Genomic DNA, 26,885 nt, shown 5'->3' on the forward strand with positions numbered 1-26,885 from the left:
CAGAGGCAATTCTGTAACAGACTTCAGTAGAAGTATCAGTGCCATTAAAAACTACCTTCAGGACTAGTTTTGATGAGTTTGACAAGCTGCACTACAGAACAGATTTCATAATATCTGAGAGCCTAAAAGAAAAAAATCAGTAAAAATAATCACAGGTGAAGAGATAAAATGCAAATGCAATTACAGTTTCACAAGAGGTTAGTTATTTCCTTATGATAAAGGGTACTTAATTTTTCTACTAAAAGAATCCGGTGCTTTATTTGTGATATGCAGCTACTAGCACCGTGCTGGCTCAGGCAACATGCAACCTGAAGTTAGTAAAGAGGCACAGATTTCAAAACAACATTACCCAAAACAATCCTAGAAGTAACCCACAGGTTCAGGTTTTAGGGCAGTAAGTCACCTTTGCACAGTAAAATACTGCAGTTTGAGAAATAAGGCGAGTACTCAGTATTTCTATCAAGAACGTAAATGTAACTTTTATTAAGCTCAGGTAGACAGTATGCAGCTTCTGCAACAGGAGCAAACAAAATTATCAGATGTTATATCAGGCTCCAAGAAGTTTTCTAGCAGCTGCAGACCGTACACAGTACCAAAGTAAATCAACACTGGTCGGTCAGGTGAATTTTTGAATCACAGTATTTAGTGATACAAAAATATGATTCCGCATGAATTCTGTAACAATAGGGATTGAAATTAGGAGAGAAGTAAACACTTATCTAAATACTGTACAAACACATGAAGAACCAGGACCTTTATAACAGGTTTCATAAAAAAATTCTTATTTCACAAATTTACTTCACTTTTTCAATGGTGATGTTACTGGATAAGAAAACTTACTCACCTCTTCCAGATCATCTAATTCTTCTAACCTTGTTCTCACTTTTTCAGACACTGCTGAGCCAGTAGTTGTAGCTTTTCCTGTAAAGAATTATACGTTTGAGCTTCTTCAGCATATAAATACTTGGACTTCTAAAGGGAAACAAACCCGAAGGAGCTTGACATACAACTATTGGCTTCCATGACAGAAGACAAGAGGTTTGATTCTTTTGGTGACTATTCCTGAAGACAAACATTCAAACATATCTACAGTTAATTCACTTTGAACGGGGAACAAGAGTAAGCAAAACTGAATATAAAAGTTTTGCAGGTAAGGAAAGAATTGGTGGATAGAACCACAAGATAATTTAGGTTAGAAAAGCCCTACGAAGCTTTGTGTCCAACCCTCCTCCAGAAAGCAGATCCGATTTTGAAGTTATAACACGTTGCACAGGATTATATCCAGTAAATTTAACAATATCTAAGGATGGAGATGCTACACTCTCCCTGGACATCCTGTTTCAGTGTTTGACTACTCTCATTCCAAAAAAGTATTTCATATTTTTGCAGAAGCTGAAATGCTGCACATTTACTCATATATAAAAATTCTGATTTATTATGCAATCAGCTACGACTACTTAGCCCAGACTCGCTTTGCTAGAAAACATAAAATATTTAACATTTGGTTCTTTTTTTAACACTCAGCATACAGTTGAAATCATTTCACTTTCATGTAAACAGAATAACTAAACAAGTTCCCAAGGGACTTGTTTGCTTTCCCTTCCAGCAAGGAGAAGAACTGATAAACATGATCCAAAAAACATCACTGCTCACTTTAACTGGAAGAAAGTTTTAAGCTATGGTGGAAGGCAGTGAATTCCATTTCCTTCCACAACAAATAATCACAAATTCATTAGCCTACAGGAATATGAGACAAAGTAGCAAGGTGGTTTATTTTCAATAATTATTTGAAGTAAGAATCCAGCAGAACTCCTATTCACAAAAAAAAACTCCACAACATAGATCCAAACATATGTCAGAACAGAGGGGTCAGGAAAACACATTTCAGCTATTCTTGACCACAAACTTGTCACGGCACTCTACCAAATCTATTTAAGAAACTGCTTACCTTTTTCAGACCCCATGTACAGATTCTGCGAAGAAACAAAGAGCAGAGTTTTAGAAAATGTGTACTCACTAGCACAGAATAATTATACTGCTAATTAAGTGTCTAATTGTTTAAAAGTAGATAGAAGACCAGAAGTTATTTGTATTGTTACAAAAAGACAAAGTGATGAAGCGATGACTTCTAAGTATCAACAGTCTTTTGGACTTGGCTCTAAAACAATCAAAATGGGTGCTTGTGGTACAACTTTCTACAATATTACACCCAGTATTTACTCATGAAATAATTACAAAGCACCAAATCCAAAACCCATTATAGGACTAGTATGAATAAATAAAACTAGAGAAGTTGCCACTTACAATGGAGAGCTTCTCTGTGGTTGTGTATCTCGCAAGGATTTCACCACGTTTGCTTGACCATGGTTCAAAGTCACTTCCTACTGCTGAGCTGTCATCTTTATCCCGTTTCTTTCGTGTACTATCCTATGAGGAGAGTACGAGTGCAAACATTAAATACAAATCTGAAAAAAAAAGAAGGCTGATAAAGGTCAATTTAATGTTTCAGGTGCTTACTGATCCTTCCAAAATGTACAGTACTTAAAAAAAAATCCATATTTAAATAAATGCGTCAACATAAACCAAATAACAAGAGGTAAATAGAAAAGAATACATCACTCCATTAATACAGTATATTTCCTATTTGCATTAACCTCCTAACTGGTGAGACAAATATATTTTGTCTGTGGTTCTGGTTTGGTTTTTTTTTAATTTATTTTATTTAGTCAAAATAACTGCCTCCAGTGTTACCATGGTAGCAGTAGTAGTCACAGGATCCGCAGCTGCTGCAAATAATGACAAGGGATCGGTACCATCCAATACACTGCTCAATGGATCCACCATAGAACTAGAAGAAGAGGAGGAGGTAGAAGAGGTACTTCCTTTCCGGTTCATTTTCTTGGTCTTGGATTCAGTGACCTAAAAGAAAAGTTCAAAACTATTAAACAAGAAGGCTTTCACTTCCCCTTTTTTCTTTAATCAAAATACATGCTACATAAATTGTGCTGTTGCAATAAAAGCAAAGACCAACCAAATGAACTCTCCAGAATGAGACTCAGCATCCTGACTGAACCACATGTCCTTTTCCCCTGAATCTAGAGGCACTCGTCAATGGCATTTCCATTACTTTTATTTTTATCTTCCAATTCTAGGTCTACAGAACTTTAAGAATGGTCACTCTAAATTTATTTCTAGTACTTCTCCTCTATTTTATTGGTTTTCTCCCTCTCCTCTAACCCCTTCCTTGCTATTTGATTTTCTTTGCTAGTCTCATCTTTACTTTTCTTGTATGATACTTCAGCATGGAACATCAAATCCACTCTTATGGTCTCCGTTTTATCTCCCTACCAATCTTCTCAAGCAGAAGCTGTTGCCCATTTATCATTTATTAGCTGGATTTTTTTTGTACATACAAATTTTTAAAAGCCTCTCATGCATTAAAGAAATTATAAATGTTTTAAAGCATACAGCTGACTGGAAGTTAACCCAAACCAAATCTTACATCAAGCAATTATGCAGGTTATTTGTAATGCAACAATCTGATTTTAAACTATCCATTATTCAGCATTTAATGCAACCAAGAAAACCCACAAGTCGGAATGCTATATTTGCCAGAAGATGACCGCTTTTGATGTACAACAGCACCAGCAAATATCTATGAAGTGCAAACAGAATAAACATTGATGCCTCTAAAATAAGAGGCGACTAACACAGAAAACAACTTCACTAGCACCACCACCAACTTCCAAGCCTTTTACTTTTAAAGGAATTGAAGTAAAAAGAGGAACACAATCAGTTTTAATTCACATCCATTTTCCAAAAGAACAAACAGAAACTCACTGTGATGGGTTTTAGAGGATGGTAATCACCAAAATCCAAGGGTACAGATTCCAGTCTGCACGCTTCAGATTCTGAGACGTAGTTTCTTGATCTCGCATGCCTTAAAAAGCAAGAGTAAAGGGAAAGTATATATGCATATAATCAATCACTTATTTGCAAAGAAATGTATCCTGTATCAGATGCAGGCATATTTAGAAACAGAAACATATGTTGAAAAATAAATCAATGTGAAGACCAAAATTTCTCTCTCTACTGAGAAACATAAAACTAAAACTGAATACATTTCACTTTCAGCCATTCTGCCTCAACAGGTGGATTGTCTTCAATTTCATTGGATTTCAAAGGGACAATTTAACCAAGTATTTGTATGTGCAATGGGATGATGGAGATTATTAAACATATCTTTTAAACTGATTAGGCAGAGTGAAGGAAAAAGAAAAACACAAGGGAAGAAATCAAAATGATCATACACAGATATAATGAGGGCCCACACAGATTAACTTGTGTAGCCTCAAAGCTCTTCCCCAATAAATCTATCTCTAGCTCTTCACTGCACTCATAATAAAAGTTGCAAAAGTCAAATTATAAGAAAAAAGCTGTCAGTGCTCGCATGCTTGCATTGTGGATAAGTCCTTGTATAAAAGCCTTGCTTCACTTATGAAAATTGAAGTCATTAGGTGAAATAAATCACAGAAAAATACACCTTTCAATTTTGAATCTAAAATTAAGAGAAAACTGTGAGAGCTACGTCATCCATCTCTGATTAAAAAGACTTGATTCCAGAAAGGAGCAAAAATAAAAGTATTCCAGTAAAACAACACCACCACTAGGAACTAACAATAACAGACACTAATTTATCAATCACAGTTTAAGGATGCTGCTCTTCAATAAAACAGACCATTCATCTTGCTTTTAATTGCCCAAATATAAATACAAATTTATATTTTAAAAGGTTTTTAAAGTTCATTTGGCAATGTAGGAAGATAAAAATGGAGATGAAAACTTCCCTGACTAGCACAGGATGACAATTTCAAAAGAGACTTTACAAGGTGTTACAAATACTTTCCAATACCTCTGACAACACATCAATACATTAATTCCATTTAATTGTATGAAATAGTAGTAATGGTTAAATGGAAAAATGAAAATACGAACTCATAAAAATACATAGGGCAGCTGCTTCCTAAAACAACTGCCACCGTAGCTGCCACACAGTACCTTCTTTTAGCAGCAGCAATAGTTAAGTACTAAGGCAGAAAAAGAGTCAAGTAAAATCTAGAAAATATATTTGCAGATGTCTTCTCTGCATTCTACCTCCTAAACATCTTGACTCCATTCCTACTCAGAGACCTAACTCACTATGAAGAATTTCAACAGCGTTAAGCAGCCAGCTCTTCTCTAGATACTGAGTACTCCCCCCAAAAACTGATTACTTTTAAAAAATATTAAGAATTAGTTTAATTTTCAATTGTGCTACTCTAAGGAGAAGCTTTGACAAGTAATGAGATAAAGCAGAACAAGAGTCCAGTGAAATCCGTGTCCTCATTTCTTTTGTTTTCTTGATGTCTGGCTCCTTTTCTTTATACATCAATAGTTTCTTTAATTTACTATTGTCCTATGATTCTCCTTGCTCGCTTGCTTCATGGACTAACTAGCATCTGGGTGAAAAATCTCTCAAATGCTGTCCGGCTGTCTAATTAATAACATTTCTATTATTCTGTTACAGCTCTGTCAGTGTTTCCGTGCCTCTCCTTTACTGTTATTTCTAAACTATCCATAAAGGAAGACGTCACTGACAGCTCACACTTGGCACACCACTCTCAGGACAAAATCAATTGTACTCTTAGTTACAATATATGGCATCACTGGACAAGTATACACATCTAATAACACATGTAGGAGCAAAGAAGAGCTGTTCAGTCTGCAAATAAGTCTTTTAAAAGTACATTTACAATGTGGCTATTCAAGTGATAAGACAGCTGGTAACAGCACTAACACGGGGATGTTCCAGCTTGCTCTGACATTACATTCCACTTACTCTCCAGGGAAATGAGACTAAGCATTCCTTCCTCGGCCACACCAGTGCAACCAACTTCTAAGAGTGTATAAGACACCGGCCACACTGGGATTTTGCCCCCAGTGCATACTGCAAGATACACCTCTGCTTGCAGGTGCTGTTTCAACAGTGGGTTTCAACCTTTTGTCACACACAGGCATTCCTGCAATTGCTGCCATTCTATGCCTTCAACACCTGCCAGACTGAAAATGTTGGTACAGAATCTTTTTTTCCCAGGATTGCTCTACCTCATCCTCACCCCCAAGCCACTGAAGCTCTTCCAGGAGAAGTAAACTAAAGCCTGCGCCATGAATCCAGGAGCCTCTCTCACGCTCCAGGTTCACCAGACAGAGCCTTTGCGGCAGCACAAGAGTCAGCCTTCCATATTACCAAAAAACATGCATTAAAGCATTTCACTCTGGTTCACTATTTCTCCATGGCCACTTCTGCATTAGCAGTACCAAACCTACTTATTAGCCTACGCATTGCTGCATTATGTAAAAATCATTTTGCCAGCATTCCTGCCACTCTGCTTTGTGGCTGTTTCCTTAGGTTTTCATTTGGTACTGCTAAAAATTCAGAAGTTGCAGCCACACTTATTCCTTCCTGTTTCCGCAAGCTCACTGACCACACACAAATTGCACCAGAATTACTGCACAGTTCCAACAGCCAGCTAACGTGTTAGAGCCATCTTACAGCCTACATCTTCTTAGCTACATAAATTCAAAAGTATTTCATACCCCATTGAACTTATTTTAAAAAGCACAGCTCTGCTACTGTTACAAAGCCTCAACCAGTTTCAGTAACAATAACTTTAAATCCACCAATTATTTTCACTTTTTATTAAGCATGAAAGGTTGTTCACATGGCAACAATATGACAGACCAAGACAACTTCAGCGTCATCCTAATGCTCTAACGGGCTCTAACTGCCGCACATGACTTGTCTTGGTTCCACGTTAGGTTTGGTTTCCAGTCTGTACAGGACAGTAACACATCAGCCATGTGAAAACCTGCAAGTTGGATAGACTCGATGTGTTATGCAAACATATTTTCTTTTACTGTCAGAGACAGTACCTATTTTATCCTTCCTTCCCCTCACAAGTACTGTCGCTAAGGTTATCCCATGCCTGGTGCGGCTTCCCCAGCTGCACAATGAGCCTCCTGCAGCAACGCTGCTGCGAGCTGACCCTGCCGTGCGGCCTGCAGCCCGCAAACACCGGTTCTGCTCCGAAAAGACAGCAGAAAGCAACTAACAAATCATAGAACCACAGAATGGTTTGGGTTGGAAGGGACCCTAAAGCCCATCCAGCTCCAACCTCTGCCATGGGCAGGGACACCTCCCACTGGATCAGGGGCTCCAAGGCCCATCCAACCTGGCCTGGAACCCCTCCAGGGATGGGGCAGCCACAGCTTCCCTGGGCAGCCTGGGCCAGGGCCTCACCGCCCTCAGCGTGAAGAAATTCCTCATGTCCAGTCTAAATCTGTCCCTCTGCAGTTTATCCCCATTGCCCCTCGTCCTGTCCCCACAGGCCTCTGTAAACAGCCCCTCCCCAGCCCTCCTGCAGCCCCTTCAGGCACTGGAAGGTCTCCTCAGAGCCGTCTCTTCTCCAGCTGAACAATATCCCCTCTCAGCCTGTCAGGGCAGCTGGGCTGTGCCAGGAAGCTCAGATTCACGATACGGGATCTTCCCCCTCCCCGGCAGCTCTGAGGCGGCTGCGAGCCCGCAGCGAGGGGGCAGACACCTCCCCGGCACTTCCCCAGCGCAGGGCGCGCTCCCTTCGTGCCGAAACCAGAGGCAGCCTCCCTCCGGGCTCCGGGCCGCACGGACCCCGGCGCCGCGCCTTCCTCCCGCCGCTCCCAGTCCCCTCTAGCCCCGCGATTCTCGCTCAGCAGCGCAGCCTCCACCGGCGGCGAGGCGCTGCCCCTCCAAGCCCGCCGCCCTCTCTCAGCGGCCGGCAGGAGCGAGTTCTCACCAGAAGAGGGCGGCCATCTTGACGGCGCGTCACGTGACGCCGCGGCCAGCGATGCCTTCCGCCATTTCCCGCCCCGCCCTAGGGGGCGTGGCCACCGTGGGAACGCCCCTCCGAGATGAAGGGGCGTGGCAGAAACGCAGCGTGTTCGATGGGGGCGTGGCCACGCGGGCATGGGGCGTGGCCATGGGACAGGGCGGGGTGGAGGCGCGGGCCCGGCCTGGGCACGGCTTTCCACCAACCCTAAAAAAAGGAAAGAAACTCAATTCTTGTTCAAGATCGAAAGTTTATTGCGCCGCGCGTTTTAAGTAAAAAGCAAGAGCAGTGAAAACGAAATGAGGTACAAAAATAAATACACTTTAATCGTGATATTACAACGCCACACAAAACCGAAATGAACAAAGTGTAAATACAAAACAAATACAAACCCAAATTCTGGCACTTGTCAAGAGAAAGGCCTCGTGAAAGTTAAAAACAAACCTTGTGCTACTCTATTTTATGACACACCCTGGGAACATGCTTCAAGCGGGGAGGGGAGACGTGAGACGGACCGAAGGCAAGTGTTCATCTCCACTGACACTGAAGCTAAACCTATTTTATGTCCTATTTTATGCCTACGCTAATAATAAATACAGCACATAAACCAACCTTTACAAACATCGATCTCTAGCACACCGCACAGTTTGTGACACGGGCTTCTCATCACTCACTGTCAGTTTTTCCCCTCTTGAGGTGTTTTCCACTCCTAAGGAAAGCTGGGAACAAAACCAGCTCGGATGGCTACGGCCGAGCAGGGACCTTGCCTCGAGCATCTTCTGCGGTACATCTGAACCTCCGCAGACCCTCATCATCCGTGAGAAGGAGGCAGGTCTGCCATTGCCATCACCTCTGGAATTTACACCTTTTTACAGCCTTTTTTCTCTTGTATCTGTGTCAACATGTCAGAAAGCCTCCAAAGTCAGGGCGCTGCATTGTACCGATACCGGGAAAGAAAGAAAATACAACCCATCTCACATTCAGGTAGTCAGGTCTCTACTAACTGCTGTTACAGAGCAGAACAGTAAGCACCGCAGAGGCTTACGCAACTGAGCTTTTCCCTACCGGACTGTGAATGTTAACATCCCATCTCAAGCCACAATTCTGCTCCTCTCCAGCTGAAGGTTAACATCCGTCAGCAGGAAGACAAAGGCAAAATATCAGCACAATCTTTTAATGTTAGGTTTTCATAAATATAAGTGTTTGTTGGGCTTAGGTATGGATTCTTTTTTCCCAAAAAATCATTATTTCGATTCAAGGGGCTGTTAGATCACGGTAGAAGAGAAATTGCTCAGAAAAATTATTACCGTCCTTAATGAAACATATGGTATCTGAATTATTATTATGGACAGTCATTTGCAAATCTGAAACAACAAAACATTTAAAATCTTGTGTACTCAAATTTTTGAAGAACGCATGCTTCTCTTCATCTCGGTCAAAAGTTGTTTCCATAAACAAACGCAGTAGACTGCAGGGGTAAAAAAAACACCCTAGGACTCTTGCAGCACAGTAGCTTGATCTATACGTATAAATGCGCGGTTTCAATATAGTCATTGAAAGTATGTCTGTCTGCCCAGAAATTAATCTGGATCCACATCTGTCCAACTCAGCAGAAATGGAAAACATTTAGGCTATCAGTATTTAAACTGAGGTAACTGCATTTACACAGAATTTTATTCAAAAAGGCTGCTAACAAATTTACTGATGGAAGAGCTCAGTTTTCTTTGAATGGAGTTATCTTTTTCTTATTTAACTGCTTTAACTTTGTGTTATGAAACTAATATACACACATTATTTATGGTGACAACCATTCATAGAAATTGCAATTTAAAGTAATTCAAAACGATGTCAGACACGAGAAACACAGCATGAGAAAGTCACAAATTAACTCTATGTTGCACTATGGTGGTCTTTAAATGAACAAGATTCTGTCCACAGTAGTATGGATATTAACATGCAATCTTCCACAAGGACTGGAGTTTCACAGCCCTTTATTACTTCAATATGCTCGTATTAATGTGTCATTGTATGGTTAGCATTTCTAAATGCACACACACAGATAGAAGATGCAATATGTGCATCAGTGCTAAGAATTCCATCATTAAAAAATAAGACATTCTAACCCAGCGAGTGCTGTCGTCTTAAATTGTCACAACATTTGGCTTCTTTCTTTGGGTTCTTCCTGCATATGCTCCTAAAAATGAAGTATAAACATTACGATTTTATAATTAGCAGTACAATAAAAATAGCTAAAAAGTTTAAGACAATCTTTTTCTTGAAGTAGTAGTATATATTCAATGGCTACTCTAAAAACAACAATTTTCATAATGTTACACCCAAAATGCCTTACAAAAATGACCTGCATGTTTCAAAGTAAGACTTACTAGTATTTCCCTCTTTAATAAATATTCCATCTTCCTATCTGCTACTCTAAAGCATCTAAAAATCACAAGGTTTTAAAAGTCTGTTTATAACATCACCAAGACAAAGATGAAATGACTGATAAGCTTAATACCATTTACTACTTTTAAAAAAGATATTATACAAGTCAAATATTTCAGATGACTCTTTCCTTTTCCCCAGTTGCCAAACTAAATAAATGAAGAGACAGTTGTAGGTTTCCATGTATCGATATACACAACCAGAATTAAAAGTGCAGCGTGAATAAGGTCATCAGGCCTTACAAACGGAAAGCTGCTCAAGTATAAAAAATAAATAAATAAGTAAATCTGTCCACGTGAACAAATATATACATATATACATTTTTAGAAAGCCACATTATACTATGCATAGCACAAGTATCTTCCAGGAATAATGGTTTAGCACTGCATGCTGCTAAGAAGTAGCACAAATTAGCATTCATTAGGTTCAGGCAGTTATTGCCACTGTCCAGCAGCGTGAGCAAACACTGATACAAAGCAGTGAAAATCATGGTGCAGAGGAGCGGAAATGGAAGACAGCCATGACAGAGAAATAATTACCAGGCAATTAAATGAATGTGACACAGTAAGTGTCTTCTTAGGATCTCCAGTCATTCTTTGTCAGAGTTGCAGCGGTTACTTACAGGTGTGAAAGGGCTATATTCTGTGCAAAGCAGCTCTGGAAATGCCCCCGGAGACCTTACCACAGGATCTCTCACATCTCAGCACTGTTTCCCACTCTACAACAAGGCATTCTCCATGGCACAACACTCTCCAGGGCTGCACTCTTCAGCTCACCCATGATCTTGTACAGCAACCAACCAGGCTGCCTGGCATGATGCTTTATTCGTGATTTAACACTACCTCTTAACTGTTCTTAAGTGCAATCCAAGATACATTAAAAAAATCTCACAAAGACAATAGGACAGCACAGGGAAGGGTAAAAAACCCCAGTAATCTAAAGAATTGAAGAAGCCAAATTATATTGCAAAAAGTTACAATCCTTCTAAATACAATCATCACCCAACCTTTTCCAGCAGCAAGGGGAATCATTCCGCGAGCTTCTCTCCCGTGACATACAATTGGGCAGCTCCTCGCACACTGCTAGTCTGACGCCTTCCTGAAGCACTGGCCTGAATGCTAACACCCCTGGCAGCACACCATCAAACACAGGCAACCTGCTCCCTGCTCAGGCTGGCCAGGCACGCAGAAAAGACCTCACCTGGCCAAGAGCTGCTGCCACCAAAATATTCTATGTGCCCCATGCCCTATATTTCTTTTCCACAACACTTACTCAGACTGTGTGGAAACAAAGGAGATGACAAGGTCTAGCTGCCACAGCTGCCTGATCTCAACCGCCTTCTTCCTAAGACAATCAGATCACATTAAATGCCCCGCCTGGCACAGCTTGGAAGCTATTGACTGAGCATCTCTGTCCTCTTTAAAATAAGAAACGAAAAAATAAACAAGTGAGACTCTCTACAGATTTATTAGTTGTCTTTAGCACAGAACTCTGATTAAAAGAGTATAAAACAACAGAAGCTAAATATAGGCTCATCAGTTGATTCCTAAATAAATGCCTTCTTGCCAGAAAAAGATAACAATCAATCCAGTAGTATTAAAGCTACAAAGCAATTTGCAGACAGAATTTAAAACAACAATCAGAAGAAGGGGAAAAAAGTAGTTGGATGAGTATGTTGTTGTTTTCATCTGATATGTCTCATATCTAATTTGAATGCAGAAGTGATATTTACACATAATAGTTGTATTCTATTTACATATAATAGTTGTATTCTACTGACCCTCCTTCCCTTTTGCCTCTCTAATAAGCACAGGAGTGCTTATTAGGGAGTCAGGGATCAACGAAGACAAATGAAACAGAAATATTAAGGGTTAGGAGTATATAGACTGACAAGAGTTGCAGATATAAATAAAACTCTTATTGCCTAGACTACAATTTCTTTATCTTCTGACATGCACAACTTCTGCTAGGATAAGAGAAGCATATACGCATTTGAGTCTCTGACTCAGCTGAGCAACTGCCTCACTCAACTTTGGTGGCAACAGCTTTGCCAGGACAAATGGCAACAGAAAAATAAATGAACAACCTTCCTTGGTTCTAATCTCATCATCATACTTTTTTATCTTGCCCTCTTTTTTTTGATTCCTTCTTCAAACTAAAATGCTGTAGATCTTTTCCAGCCTTTTCCAACCTTCAGGTCTTTTCCAACCTTAATGATTCATGATTCTAGATGTGTATGCATAGTTTCTTACTATACGTCCCTCTACAGACACTTCTCTGGTCTTCACGAAGTACTACGAAAATACCAAACACTCTGGGAACATCACATTTTAACAATGTACACCCTGCACTAAAACCCACAGATACTCCTTGCCAGAATTGCTCCAGGGCACTAATAAATGGAGCATTTCCCTTATAGCAAAGGTCTGATACTTAACACATAAAGATAATTCAGATCACTATGGAAAACAGTTGATATCCTATTACATTATAGATTGCTCTACTGAACCCCAAAATTCCCAATTTTTGTATTTGACTTGTGGAGCTCTCCTTTGAGAATGAAGTGTAATTGAGATCTTAAACGTTCTAAAACTTATTGCCTTTGGATTGCACTTTGCCTTTTGATAAATTAAGGTTTGTCACTTGAGAAATTTAAAATCTGATTAAAAAGAGTGAAATTCTGTAAGATGTTTCATAGTGTTTTATTCCCTTCACGGACAAACAGGCTGAAAACTGAGACATTTGGCACTATTACCAAGCCTTTTTAACACAAGGTAATCAACCAGTAATCTCTGTATGCAGGCATGGGAATACTTCACTTTTAAAGCTAGGCCATTAAGATTCAAATATTCTGTAAGATATTACAGTAATGTATACAATTTTAGGACGGTATGATGGCTGAACACTGAGTGGGAAGCCTGAAACTGTCCTTCCTGTCCTTTCAATAGGCTTTGCACTGAAGAAAAGTTATACCTGCGTACAGAAATAAGAATCAAATCATGTTAAGGTTCTAATCCAAGTCTAGTTTGGCTACCATTAGCTTCCCAAAGAGTTAGAGGAATATATCTGGATATCTGGCAAACGTTTTTATGACTGGGCATCTGGTGAGTGAAAGCAAATGAGCTGTGCAGTACATTCTAAATACTATGTTGACAGAATTTGAAAGTGGATGGTTAAGTTACCAGCACATTTGTTTAAAGAGATAGGTTAGATTAATACATAGCAAAGCAGGTGCATAAGAAAAGGAAAACAATATATCCCCCATTTACTTTTTCTAGACACTAGTAACTTATTTACTACAAGATCCAAGCACCAATTTTCTACACACCTGAAACAGCCTTGTTAGACACTCTGCTCTCTGGGGCCTTCTTTTTATTTTGCTCAACCCCCTTCACTGAGGTCTTAGGGGTTCTAATTAAATATAAAAGAGTTAATAAGTCACTTGCATCAAAGTCGAAAGGCTGTACCAAGAAATACAAAGACACTATCAAACTGCGTTTTACAAGAGAACATTTTTTACAGTGTCCCACAGAGCCTCCTCCTGAGTAGGTGCACAATTCTTACTGACATTATTAGGGCTTAAGTAGATAAATTAAATAGGAGAACATTTCCCTATGAACAGATTTTTAAAACTTTACTCAAGAAATAGATTCGGTTCTGATACTGTGGTATTACAGTCTACATTTTAAAATCTATTTATTTCATCAAGTGGAAGCAAAGCTTCATGGAATGAATGTTACAGATAGAAATGTTGGAACACAGTGTAAATGGAGACAATACACAAGAGGATGAGAACACTGATTACTTTCTCACCATATAAGGCAAAACAAAGCTTCATCACTCTCAAAATACTTCGAGAAATAGCTATTTTTACTTTGAACAAGAGCTGCACCAGTATTTGTAAATATTATCCAGAAATCACTGTGCTCCTGCACTTTGCATTTACTTTCATCTTTAGGCTATAAATATGCCGTGCCCTTACCCTTGTCTGCAAAGCAGTCTATGAACTGGGGCGTTCTGTCCTTGATTTGGTTGAAGTACACTGTTAAAACACAAACTTTTATTAGCGCTTTTTCCCTTCTTTTAAAAGGAAAAAAATCTCCTAAGGAATACTGAATTCCACATCATGTTTCACATAACAAATTTCAGAAAGGCTAACAGGTATGTAATGCAGATGACACGTAGGCAGAACCAGTGGGAAATAAATTCCAGAAGATTACTACTTCTGCTATCTAAAACAAAGAAATGAAAGAGCTCACAGACAAAGCTCCCTCAGCAGTGCCTTTGGTTCCTAGTCATTGGTAAGAAAATACTGGAAAAAAGGGCCGAATCTCTTACCCTACACACTGATAGAGCAGATAGGCCTTGCAAGAGAAAGGCTGCTGCCTTCCTGAACACCAAGTACCAAACACTGTAATTTCTGCGATCTAAACAATCACACAATCTAGAAGCAAGAACTCTTCCTCACAACAGAAAGCCACTTCTTTTCTGACAGCTTTCTAAAGATAAGCATATCAATAATTACATGGCAAAGGAAAGGGCATTAAGAAAGTAGCAGTGTCAAACTGAAGCTTAAGAGATACTAACAGTGTGTCTCGGAGAAAAATCTTGAACCTGAGCACAGAGATTTAAAGCCATAAATAAATAATTACTGCAGCTAAAATTTCAGAATTTACTTCGAAGGAAATGAATCTCTTCTAACTTCAAATGAGCTAATAAACCCCTTTCTCAGACCATGATAAATCATTAAGGTCTGTCATAATATGACAAGTATGGAGCTGACTGATGGCAAACCAGCAGCACAGGCCAAAGAATTTATCACTATAAGACAGTTCTTTAGCAGCATGCTAATAGAAGAAATCCTCACTCACCGGCTTTCAGGAGTCTTCTGTTTTATAATTATTTTTTTATTTGGCATTCGCATTTCTGAAGCCCTAGAGAAACAAAAGTATTGAAACATTTAAATTATAAAATCATCATCTAGATATTAAAAAGAAAGAGTAAGACAAAGCCTATGACAGGATCTACACTTAAAACTGACAGAGCAGTTCTACAGATTACCACCTCTTACTCATGAGCAAGTGTAACACAACTGTTCGGTCCACTGCATTGCAGAATAATGCCTGCTACCATCCCTCAAAAAACTTTGCCAGAGATGTTCTACCAAGCACTTTAGAAAGACTCATAGCATAACTTGGAGCACTTTTTACAATTAATAAAAATCAACAATAAACTAAGTGCACAAGGATCATTTTGCTCACTACCGAAATACAGTATAAACGTACAACTTGGAACAGACATTTTTCTGCCATACAAACAAGAAGTCTCTTTAAAGTAAGAGTGAACTACTATTAGTTAATCACCACACCCTGAAAACTTTTTTTATTCATTCATTCTAGAGGATATATTAGTTCACAGACGCTGTTACTCCACAAACTTCTTTTCCCTAGTTTCAATGCCTCCCAGCCATCCTCTCGCACTCCATCCCCCATCACCACAAAGGGAGAACTGCACCTACTTCATACACTTTTTCCTGTCCAGAGATTTCTGTGTAGCTGTTGAAAGCGTCGCTCTCTCTCTTGGGCTCTTCACTTTATCCTAAAACAGCAAAAGAACTGACAATAACACTAGGTACTGCTCTTATTGAGCTTAACCCCATCTGACTCTCCCCTACTTAATCAAAAGCAAAACCTAAACAAAACCAGTGGTGGTTTCAGTATTAAATTCACATTCAAGCTAAGTTCTAGGTTTTTTTTTTTTTTCATTTTTTAAAATTAAAGTATCTTCCTTACATTATCAAACTATTTGTGTGTCATAATGAATTATTACTTTATGTATGAACTGATTTTGATTACTTTCACCATGTTTTTCATTCTATTTTTTTATAAGCCTACACATCAAAAGTTTCAATAGATTTATTTAAAGCAAGTTACCTACTGAAGCACAATTAAACAATAATTTACATTTATAAAGCTTTTTCTGGGTGAGGAAGAATCCCTTAAAAGCAAAATGAGACAGTACTTGAAGTCTTAGAACAGTTTACATTCTCTTGACTATAACACACCATTTGCCTCAGCATTTTCTCTTTACGAACTTCACGATCATGACGCAGAATATTCATTCTTTCCGATGCTTCCATCATAAAAAAGATGTCATGGATGTCATACAGAGCAGCTCGCAGCTGGAAAGAATAATTAAAAATTTAAGAAAATATTCAGTCAAGACAAAATTCCCCATGGTTTTGATCTTCAAGCTCTCCTCAATCTAAACAAAACACTTGAAAAGATAATCTTGAAATCCCTCTTAACATGTCAACAAAAAAAAATGGAATCTTCTCTTCACAGGCATAGTTAAAACCTCTTACTTTAAACAAAGTCACTAGGGAAGTTTTAGGTATTTATAAGACAAAAGCAGAATAGCTAAGAAAGAAAAAAAAAAGGTTTAAATTGTGTCACCTGTGCCATTACTCTTTCATGAAGGGATGCATCTTGTGCTGAAACACTTCCTCTTTTTAATGGGGCTTCAGACTGAAAATTTTTTATGAACTCCATAGTATCCTGGGCAAGACAGGAAAGCAAGGTCAAGCACCAAGCACAATCCTTCACAACAAAGGGATCATCACAAACTGTAGGACAAAGTCTTTGTTTGACATGGACTTCATGACACTAAGCAATGCAACACTCAAACAAGTTCACGCGACAGACATTCCCACATTTTCCTGAAAGCAGAAAATGCATGACTTCACCTGTTAACCGAAGGTATGAACAAAACCAAACAGGAGGAGAAGCTGCATTACAAAAATGCTGATCTTACTTTTACAGTTTGCTTGAGATGTTTCAGTTTTTCTGTCTGCAGCAGTCTACGAGTGAGAAAACCCTTTGCCACAGCAGTTATCTTATCAAACTTCATTTGTATCTCTGGACTGAAAACCTTAAAAGAAAAGAAGCATTTTCTAAACATTCAATAAAAAAAGCGAGAGTTACGAATTGTTGCTAAAAATAGCATCAATCACGTGAAATAAGCTTTCAAGTAAGAAATATGCTGTTGATAAAGTTTTGGCTAGGCCAGAAGTACCCACCATAACATTAACTTAGCAGAAGCAATATATCATTATGTGATTATTTTGCATATATGAATGAGAAAAATATCCTATGGAGTTCTCTTGTGTAATCAAAGTTGATATAGGAAGGCATACTAAAACCTTCTGTGAGATTTATTACTGCACAGCTACTATAAAGTTAACAGTGTCCTACAAAAAACGTAGAAGGCCTTTTAAGCTATAAATAAATCATTTTTCCTTACCTGAGTCCACCTAGTTTTGATCCTGGTACTCGGCCTAGATACTGAGGTTTTTATTACTCCACTACCTGATGGTGCCCAGAGAAAGAACGAAGTTTCACTTGTTGAAGCAAAGGTGTTAGGTGTTGTAGTATGAGCAAAACCTGCACACAAAGCGGAATGAACAGTTCAACAAACAGACTCTGTCGATAGTCATGATTATATACAGCATACATAAAGCTACAAAGAATGAGGAGGAACGATGCGAATCCACCTCCCCAGCCTTGATCAAAGCAGCCTACTTTTAGCTCATTTTCCTCAAATACGCCCTACAATATTTATATACAAATGCAGTACATGGAACAGTAAAATGTTGTCTGGAACTGTGCTAAATGCCAACTAGACAAGGGCTCAACAAAGAATTTGTTTGCATATGCTGTCAGCGGCTGAAGGCAGCAGCTGTCTGCATATCCTGACCAAAGAGTGCCCTAGGACAGGAACAATGCATTTATCACTACAGTGGGGCAGCTGGCCTGGTTCAGACCAGCGCTGCAGAACAAAATGTATCACAACATTTAGTCTATATTCCACCCTCTTAGTTTTACCAATGCTGGCAGCATTTGCATTATGGACTGTCTCCAGCTGAGACTGCACACTTTCCAGCAAGCCACTTTCGCTTTTTTTCCTCCACTCCAACTCCATCCTACTGTTAATATTCACTTTGGAAATTTCTATTTCCGTTGTAGCAACCTTCTTTCCTTTCAACTTTCTCTCCTGCTCTTCCAGTTCCTACAAAAGAGAGAAGCAACTATAAGACTCTTTTTCAAACTCTGCAAAGCAATAGAACACACGCTTTAAAACCAACCACTTCCTGACAAACTGCATTATAACACACGTGACCATCACTGAGAATATTTCGTCTTTTTACCTTACCTTCTGCAATTTCTCCTGTTCTCTCTCTTGTTCAGCTATCAGAATCGACAGTTGTTGTGCATGCTGTTCTTCAAGTCTCTTCCTCATTTCTTCAAAGGCCAACATTTTAGTTTTTAAAATATCTTCTGAGAAGATACATTACACAGAATCAAGCACTAAATAATTTCTGTATGATCTTTCCCACATGCATACATGCTTTTAACAGAAGTTATTTGCATCATCAGTGAAAAAGTACATTATATCTTTGATGTCAGATCATTACGCATTGCTGGGAACCTCATCAGTTACTACAGTCCTTCTAAACATTTGCACGGCAAATGTTTTGTGGGATAAGCATGTGAAGGGAATAGCAGTAACACCAACCAAGCCTATACTTAAAAAAAAATAATAATCTATGGCTAAGAATAGTTTAGCTAAACTTGCTCAAGTGAATTAATATTATGTCACTTCAGCTTTTGTAGAGACATAGATATAACAGACTGGAATCTGAAAAAAAAAATTACCTATATAGTGATTTGCAACGCATTAAAAAGTATTTTATTGTAATTTACACATAGTAACTTTTCTTTTAGTAGTCTTATTTAGACCTCATGGAATAAGACAAAATTTTCTTAGTAAGACATCATTCCAATTTCTACATTCAAAAGGGAAATAAATATTTGTGCTGTCAAATAATACCTTTGAGAGCAATTACTCAATTCTGTAGCAGTTAAAAACAGCTCAGGTAGCAAGTTCAATTTCAGAATCTGGCACCAATTAGAAACTGGAGAAATGATGAGATTACTGAAAAGAAGATAATTTATATAATAAAATTTTAGCTTTGTTATATATAATTTTTTTCTATAAAATTTCTAAACTGAGAAGCTTAAATAAAAAATGTAACTACAGGAAAACTTTTACCTTTCACCATACTATCAGGGGCTGTATTCTTGGTAATGTAAACTGATCCCAGGTGGTATTTCTGTTCCTGCAGCCACTGCTTCTCTTGTTCTTCCATTCCAGCTGTTATAACACAGGGGTTGTTTTCTTGTTGACAGCTGTCGGTGTCCAAATCAAGTCTACGTTTTACCTTTTCAAAAGTATTTTCCAGAAGCTGCTCATTTGATGGGGAAACAGTGGGAGTGTCCATCTGCTGCTGCATATTCCTGCTCTGCATTAGCAGTGGGGATGGGTTTTCTACATCGTAAGATTTATTGAGTTCTACAGAATTACATTTAGTATGTTCCACCACACTGGATGGTTTTGTTTCATTCACAGCCAGGAACTTCTGAGTTACTGTAGACTGGCTGATGGCAAATGGCTCATTCAATTTTGAAGCTACAGTATTAGCACTAGTCTCTACTTTATATGGCCCTTTGCTGTCCATCACTACCTGTCCTTCCACTGCAGCCAACAACGTTCCTTTGCTTTCCAAGTGTCCAAAGGAATGGCGATTAGGTTTGCCAACTCCCAAACCATCACAAGGACCTGAAAAATTCCTGTTGACACCAGGAATTCTGCTAGGACAAACCATAGTGAAGTCCACCATGAACTTTGGCACTGATTCGGAGACATTATGTTTATCAGCAATATCCTGCATGATTAAATCCATTGCTCTACCCTTGCCTTTCGGACTTAACTCATAAGCATTCACAGGGTTATTTATAACAATGTGTCCCATTGATAAAGGTCTTGGGCGTCTCCGGTGCATTTTAGGGCTCATGCTCGGCTCTGGGCTTGGCAATTTGGCATAAGAACCTGTGAGGCTCCTGACAACGCTGCTGTCACGATCAAACATAGAAGTCTTTTTCAATTCTTCATCCGAATCCGAATCCATCAACGGGGGTGTTCCAACTCTCATAGGTATGTCCACTTTAGAAAAACTGGATAAAGTTGACATGCTTGTGTTATTTGTATGAGTAGAGGCACCTTGGGGAAGGGTGTTTGACTTATTAAGACTGGGTTTATCAGGTGTCAGTGTGGTGCAATTTCTACCTGTCAGCTTCACTCTTTCTTTCACAGAGTCAGTTGTTTTAACGCCATCGTTTTCTTTATCTGAATGACTTTCACTCATACTTCTCTTTGAATTACTTTTTGAGCTACGTTTAGTTTGCTCTTTCTCTATATACTCCCCAGATTTCTTCAGCAGGTTCTGCAGACTCATTACACACGGATCTTGGACTTCCTCATCTGACAGTGGAACTCCCAGTCCCTCCTGCTTTTGCAAAGCACGTGACGCGAGCTTATTATGCACATTGTCAGGAGACACAGCTCTTGGACAAGTTACCTCTTTTGAGAGGTGACTCTCACTTTGCTTTGAAAAAACATTTTCTTCTGCTGCTTTAACTACTTCTGTCACATTTGATGTCACTTGCACTGTTGTATCTGCTGGCACAAGTTCTGGTGTCTTTTCAAGCTCTATGGGACCATTCCTTTCTGGAGAACATGCCAAACTGACATCTGATAGAGTTTTGAAGTCAGTCGACGCTCTTGAATCTGAATCAGGGCAAGCATTCTCAGCCTCCTGTGCACTCACATCGCTCAAGCTAGGTCTTTTTCTGGTCTGCAAATAAAAATTGAAAAAAACCCATGTATTTTCAATGACATCTCCTCAGATTCTCAGATGGCTTCAGGCATTTTTAAAAAAAAAAAAAGAATGCTACCACCTTAAAACCAATAAAAATTATCAGTTTGAGTCTTACTGATTTCCTGCAAATTACTTACAATACAGAACTCTTTATAATGAGAAAGGTTATTGGAATTAAAATATAATTTTGAATAATGGTCCAATCAGCATTTTTTCTGATACCAAGTATTGAAAGCAAAGACGCTCTTCTCTTCATAAGGTAATTTGGATATATTCAAATATGATTTCAAATTGTCTTGCAAGATCCCTCTTAAATTATGAAAACATGTTTACATTAAATAAGAAATAGAGTTGAAAAATTTCAGCATGAGATATAGACTAACCTATACATGACTAAGAACGTATCAATAAAACTACTAATAAAAATAGTGAAAATATAAAATAATTTGTTCATTTCTGTACTAAACCAGAGAGAACTTAGAAAACCAACTTATTTTAAGCAAGAATTAAATGCTATTTATAGTCAGCATTTGTTTAAAAGGATTTTCACACTAAAATTATCCTCTAGGTTATCCTATGTATAGCAACTCAGTTTTCAAGGGGACACCTTTGGGAACAAAAAGAAAGCTAACTTATTCTCGCATTGAACATATGCTCCTAGTCTGCTCTTCAAATCCTGAGCCAGACAACTGTTGCCATGAACACTCCCATAAACAATGTGAAGTGGCAGGTTTTGTTTGCCACCTTAGTAACCCTACCAATCCAGTGTTAACCGTACCTTTTTAACCAACAGATTAAAGACTGCGTTACGACTGTTTCAAAAACAAATAATACTGCTTGATTAGGTGTATTTAATATTCTTTTCAATTCAAACCTCTACTAAATTCATCACTGAAGCTGCAAAAATACAAAACAATATAGTTGCAGTAAAATTATAAAGCACACAACAGAATTACAACTTGTTGCAAAGGTAATTTTAATTCTGTAGTTGCATGGTTGAAGCAGATTATTTTCTGATTAGAGCAACAAGCTTGCTTTATTTGCAAGCTTGTAGTTTAACACCACGGGTTTTGTTCATCTGTTTTTACAATCTAGTTGTTTCAGTTGCAAAAGCAATAGCCAGTCACCTGCTGTGGTCTGGTTTTTTGCAGATAACAAAACAAGACACAAAAAGCCAGTCTCATGCATTACAATGAACGCAGATATCACTAAATAATCAATTATCGGGTTACACAGCATGAAATCCTAGCAAACACTGGCTCTGGAGAGGTAACTGCTATTCATTTCATGTTTATATTGGTGAATACTTGAACCCCAGCACTTTCTCAAAAAGTCTATAAGCAAAGGTTTTCTGTAAAGTTTTAAGGCAGCTTTGGACTAACACTACCTGAACGTTCTCTAGAATCTCCTGAACACGATTCAATAAGGCTCTTTTCTGGGAGTTCCGTCTGCAGGTCTCTAGGTCCAGTGCCTTCTGTTTATATTGCTGTATTTCCTTTTTCTTTTCAAGGCTAAGCTGCAAAACAGAGTGCAACAAACGTGGTTTATATCACTAAATGCAAATTTCAATTCAGAATTACAGAAGTAAATTAAAACAAGGGAACAAAACAATAGACCAACAATCACTTAAGTTGAGGCTTTACACACATTTTAAATGCCAGCTCCTTTTTAACCAATTATACATTTTTTTTTAATGGAAGATGCATAAAATGCCTTCTTGGCACACATGCAAATGAACATGAATGCAAAAGGTAATTTGTAAAACAATTTGGATGAACATTACATGTTGCAGTACCAACTTCAAATGACACAAGACTCAGGCTGCAGGACAGGTCTTGCCCAGTTCTCTACGGAGGTGGGAGGTTTGGGCATCCCGTGGAGCCCGCTATGACCTATTTTCCTACCCGTACTCAAACTACTAAGCTTCTATGAAGCCCTTGCTCACATTTCGTCTCCTGAAACAGAGATGAATTTTGAAAGAAGACAGAAACGTATGTAAGCAGTCTTCCAGATCCTTTCAACAATTAGAGTCTGAAAATCTTCCAAATTTCCACTTTAGAATATGTAGTTTGGATAGAAGTCAAGACTAGATCTACAAAACTACATCTACAAGAAATGGTTTCATAAAGTTCTAGAAAAATATGTAGTCTCAAGTCAAATAATGCATTTCTTCTACAAAACTTTAAAATATCCACCCATTTGTAAATAAAAAATACTACAATACATCATTTTGTCTCCAACGTGTATCTATACCACAATTTTTGGAGATGGTTGTTAGAGAGTCTCTCCACTCACACTTCCCATCACCAAAACAAGGAAGTCAGCTGCATTATTACAGAAACTAACAGCCTGCTGCTTGGCTCCGTTTCCATGAAACACAGAATGACTTAACATAACTGATGAGCCTATGAAATACATCAGAGGAAGCTGTAAATATACAAGACAACTACATTCACTTCAAAGCTTTTTAACTATCTCAGTTTTCTCTATTTGGACTTTTTTGGCTTTGACACTTACACATTCAATATTTGGAATGTCAGTATGATTTTACATAAAGTTAAGTCCAGCAATAACATTCATCTATTTTAATACAACAAATAATTTTACTCCCCTTGGGACAATAACAAATCTCAAGAAATGAAAGCAATCGTAGTCAAGGTGACAAAAGTACATTTTACCCCTTTACTTTGTTAAATGAAGCCCAGGAATGCTTAAAAATAACCTAAGCAGCAGGCCAGATGACACCTCAAACATTATATGCGGAAAAGTATGGGCTTTGGGAAGACTTTATCGCAGCCTTTCGATACTCAAAGGGGGTCTACAAAAAAGATCAGCACTGAGTTTTTAGCAGGGCCTACTGTGACAGGAAAAGGGGTCATGTTTTTAAACTAAAAGAGGAGGTTCTAGATAGAAGGAAGAAATTTTTTGCAGTGAGGGTGGTGAGGCACTGGAACAGGTTGCCCAGAAAGATGACAGAAACTCCACGTCTGGAAACACTCAAGGTCAGGCTGGATGGGGCTCTGAGCAACCTGATCGAGTTGAAGATGTCCCTGCCCACTGCAGGGGGGTTAGGCTGGATGGGCTTTAAAGGATCCTGAGAGCCCAAAGCACTCTATGGTTCTACGATTCAACAGCATCAAAGCTAGTGCCAATAGCACAGTGAGCGCACCAGGGAAGAGAATGAAATTGTAAAAAGCCTTACCAGCGGGGAAAGCACCGGAACTCCATGGAACTGAATGAGGGAAATATTCTTGTGCTGAACAGTAAAAGAGGTTTCTCTTTTTATTGCCCCTTCTTGGATTCTGCAAAGATGCTTCTTACAGAATATGTCATAGTCCTCCATCTTCATGTTAACTAAGCTGCAAAGAATAACAACATCACTCTGCTGTGTACTTCCAAGACCATTAAGGGAAAACAAAACAATAATTAATTCTGTTTCACCCTACTCTGGGAAATTATACATTAGAAAACTCAATTTTTCTTTTTCCCGTCATTAACAAAAGCCGCAAAGTTGGTTGCTTTTCCCATATAATAATTGAATCTGCATATACACAAAAAAAAAGCCAATCACGGGTACACCGAGAAGCAAACAAGCATTGTGATGAACGAGATTTACAAAACCACAAAGGCCACAGATCATCTTAACGGTTCCCATCAAAGACTAAAGCTAAAATTGCAGCCCACTTTAAAAAAAAAAAATAATAATTAAGCTGGTGTTGAAGCACAACCAACCTTTACATTGAAGTGGTTCCGAGGAATCGGCGCGTCCCCCTCAGGAGCCTCCTGGCGGCACCCCTGCCCGGGGAGGGACCGCCCCACGGCCACAGCGCGGGGTCTGACAGGCCCTGAGCCCCCCGAGCCCCGCAGCGCGCCGGTACCTGCGCGGAGCCCGCGCTGCGCAGCCGCCCGCCCCGCCCGGCCCACAATGCCCCGCGCCCGCCCCGCCCGGGAGGGGCCCTACAGCCCATCCAGTGCCACCCCTGCCACGGGCAGGGACACCTCCCGCTGGATCAGGGGCTCCAAGGCCCATCCAACCTGGCCTGGAACCCCTCCAGGGATGGGGCAGCCACAGCTTCCCTGGGCAGCCTGGGCCAGGGCCTCACCGCCCTCAGCGTGAGGGAATTCCTCCTCATGTCCAGTCTAAATCTGCCCCTCTGCAGTTTGTACCCATACCCCCTCGTCCTGTCCCCACAGGCCTTTATGAACAGCCCCTCCCCAGCTCTCCTGCAGCCCCTTCAGGTACTGGAAGGTCGCTATAATAAACGGTGTGACCAGCAGGTCCAGGGAGGTTATTGTCCCTCTGTACTCGGCACTGGTGAGACCACACCTTGAGTACTGTGTTCAGTTCTGGACCCCTCACCACAAGAAGGATGTTGAGGCTCTGGCGAACAGAGCAACGAAGCTGAGGAAGGGGCTGGAGAACGTGTCTTACGAGGAGCGGCTGAGAGAGCTGGGGGTGTTCAGCCTGGAGAAGAGGAGGCTGAGGGGAGACCTTATTGCTCTCTACAACCACCTGAAAGGAGAGTGTGGAGAGGAGGGAGCTGGGCTCTGCTCCCCAGTGACAGGGGACAGGACAAGGGGGAATGGCCTCGAGCTGTGCCAGGGGAAGATCAGGCTGGACATCAGGAAGAAATTTTTCACAGAAAGGGTCATGGGACAGTGGAATTGGCTGCCCAGGGAGGGGGTTGAGTCACCTTCCCTGAAGGTGTTTAAGGGACGGGTGGACGAGGTGCTGAGGAGCATGGTTTAGGGAGTGTTAGGAATGGTTGGACTCGATGATCCAGTTGATCCATTCCAACCTAGTGATTCTATGATTCTATAAGGTCTCTGTGGAGCCTTCTCCAGGCTGAACAACCCCAACTCTCAGCCTGTCCTCGGATGGAAGGTGCTCCTGACCTGCGGAGAGTTATACAGTAGGTATGTGGCAGCGCTGGGTGCAAGGGGGATCTCTCCTCCTAGCTTGCACACCAGGCGTCAAAGCCAGCACATATTTCTTGTACTGTATTATACATATGCATTAGGTTAACATACATATTCATAATTTTCTGAGAAGCAGGTTGGGTTAGTAAAATTAGTTCCAAGAACTCATTATCATAAATCTCCTCCTTTTAGCGCTTGTGTGTTCTCTCATGGTAGTGGTCGATAAGGGTCTTCAGGGAGGAAGGTGGGCAGCCTTCCTCTCACTGAAGTTTTCAACTTTTCTTCTTGTGCATTAAACTCTTTGGGCACATCTTCAAGCTTGCATCTGGTCCTAGCTGGTTCTTCTTCCTCTTATCATTGCACTAGTCCTTGTTATCTGGCTTAATTAGATACAGTCACATTCTTTCCCATTCTTTCTAATGGAAATTTCCCATTTCTTTCTAATGTTAAAATTCCTTATGTAAGCGTAAGTATCCAGGCACAGGCTAGCTAAAAGTAATTGTTCAGGCTAATCCTATATTTTAGTTCTAAAATCACAGAAACTATACATAATATTCAAACCTATAATAGGTTATTAACATATAACAAATAATCTCTTCTTCCACTCCAGCCCTCCAATCATCTTTGTAGCCCTCCTCTGGATCCATACCAACAGCTCTATATCCTTCTTATGTTGAGGATTCCATAACTTGACACAATACTCCAGATGAGGTCTCACAATAGAGGAACAGAGGGGCAGAATCCCCCTCCTTGCCCTGCTGGCCACGCTGCTTTTGATGCTGCCCAGGATACAGTTGGCCTTCTGGGCTGCGCACTTACATTGCCAGCTCACGTCAAGCTTC

At 39.7% G+C, this 26,885-nt stretch overlaps 2 protein-coding genes across 5 annotated transcripts in view; both read right to left on the minus strand.

Moving 5' to 3' along the window:
- The window catches only part of VPS35L (VPS35 endosomal protein sorting factor like), a 49,543-nt gene extending 41,579 nt beyond the window's left edge, over positions 1-7,964 (minus strand). Inside the window, exons 1-6 of one of the 2 annotated variants that reach the window (XM_054080355.1) lie at positions 7,872-7,964; positions 3,841-3,940; positions 2,752-2,919; positions 2,305-2,427; positions 1,949-1,973; positions 845-921 (exon numbers count right to left, since the gene is read on the minus strand). In XM_054080355.1, coding sequence (XP_053936330.1) covers positions 845-921; positions 1,949-1,973; positions 2,305-2,427; positions 2,752-2,919; positions 3,841-3,940; positions 7,872-7,888 — 510 coding nt within the window. In that variant the 5' untranslated portion in view covers positions 7,889-7,964. Of the gene's footprint in view, positions 1-844; positions 922-1,948; positions 1,974-2,304; positions 2,428-2,751; positions 2,920-3,840; positions 3,941-5,878; positions 7,357-7,871 lie in introns of those variants that run through there. The other variant, XM_054080356.1, reaches the window with a different exon arrangement.
- Positions 7,965-8,153: 189 nt separating this feature from the next.
- On the minus strand, positions 8,154-25,031 carry CCP110 (centriolar coiled-coil protein 110). 3 transcript variants are annotated; one of them, XM_054080839.1, is made up of 15 exons: positions 24,856-25,031; positions 24,326-24,482; positions 22,511-22,639; positions 19,458-21,099; positions 18,558-18,679; positions 18,230-18,413; positions 17,649-17,788; positions 17,160-17,276; positions 16,802-16,903; positions 16,411-16,527; positions 15,865-15,944; positions 15,218-15,280; positions 14,329-14,388; positions 13,675-13,757; positions 8,154-10,098 (listed from the first exon to the last, which is right to left on the minus strand). In XM_054080839.1, the coding sequence occupies exons 2-15, from the start codon at positions 24,470-24,472 to the stop codon at positions 10,046-10,048; spliced, it is 3,039 nt and encodes a 1,012-aa protein (XP_053936814.1). In that variant the 5' UTR covers positions 24,473-24,482; positions 24,856-25,031; the 3' UTR covers positions 8,154-10,045. The 3 variants fall into 3 exon arrangements, with proteins under 3 accessions (XP_053936814.1, XP_053936813.1, XP_053936817.1); XM_054080838.1 differs by having other exon boundaries at positions 18,558-18,682; XM_054080842.1 differs by lacking the exon at positions 13,675-13,757 and having other exon boundaries at positions 18,558-18,682.
- Between the last annotated feature and the right edge of the window lie 1,854 nt (positions 25,032-26,885).

This window comes from Cuculus canorus, chromosome 15 (assembly GCF_017976375.1).
Source record: "Cuculus canorus isolate bCucCan1 chromosome 15, bCucCan1.pri, whole genome shotgun sequence".
Classification (NCBI taxonomy): Eukaryota; Metazoa; Chordata; class Aves; order Cuculiformes; family Cuculidae; genus Cuculus; species Cuculus canorus.

What these genes read in the sequence shown, in the direction of transcription:
- CCP110 (XM_054080838.1), bottom strand. Translation starts at nt 24,472, where the DNA reads ATGAAGATGGAGGACTATGACATATTCTGTAAGAAGCATCTTTGCAGA. An exon ending in GACAGGAAAAAGTGTATGAA is followed by an intron (nt 15,281 to 15,864) that starts GTAGGTGCAGTT and finishes TTGTTTCTCTAG; the next exon opens with GGCTTCAGAAATGCGAATGC. An exon ending in GTCTAACAAGGCTGTTTCAG is followed by an intron (nt 10,099 to 13,674) that starts GTGTGTAGAAAA and finishes CTTCATTTTTAG; the next exon opens with GAGCATATGCAGGAAGAACC.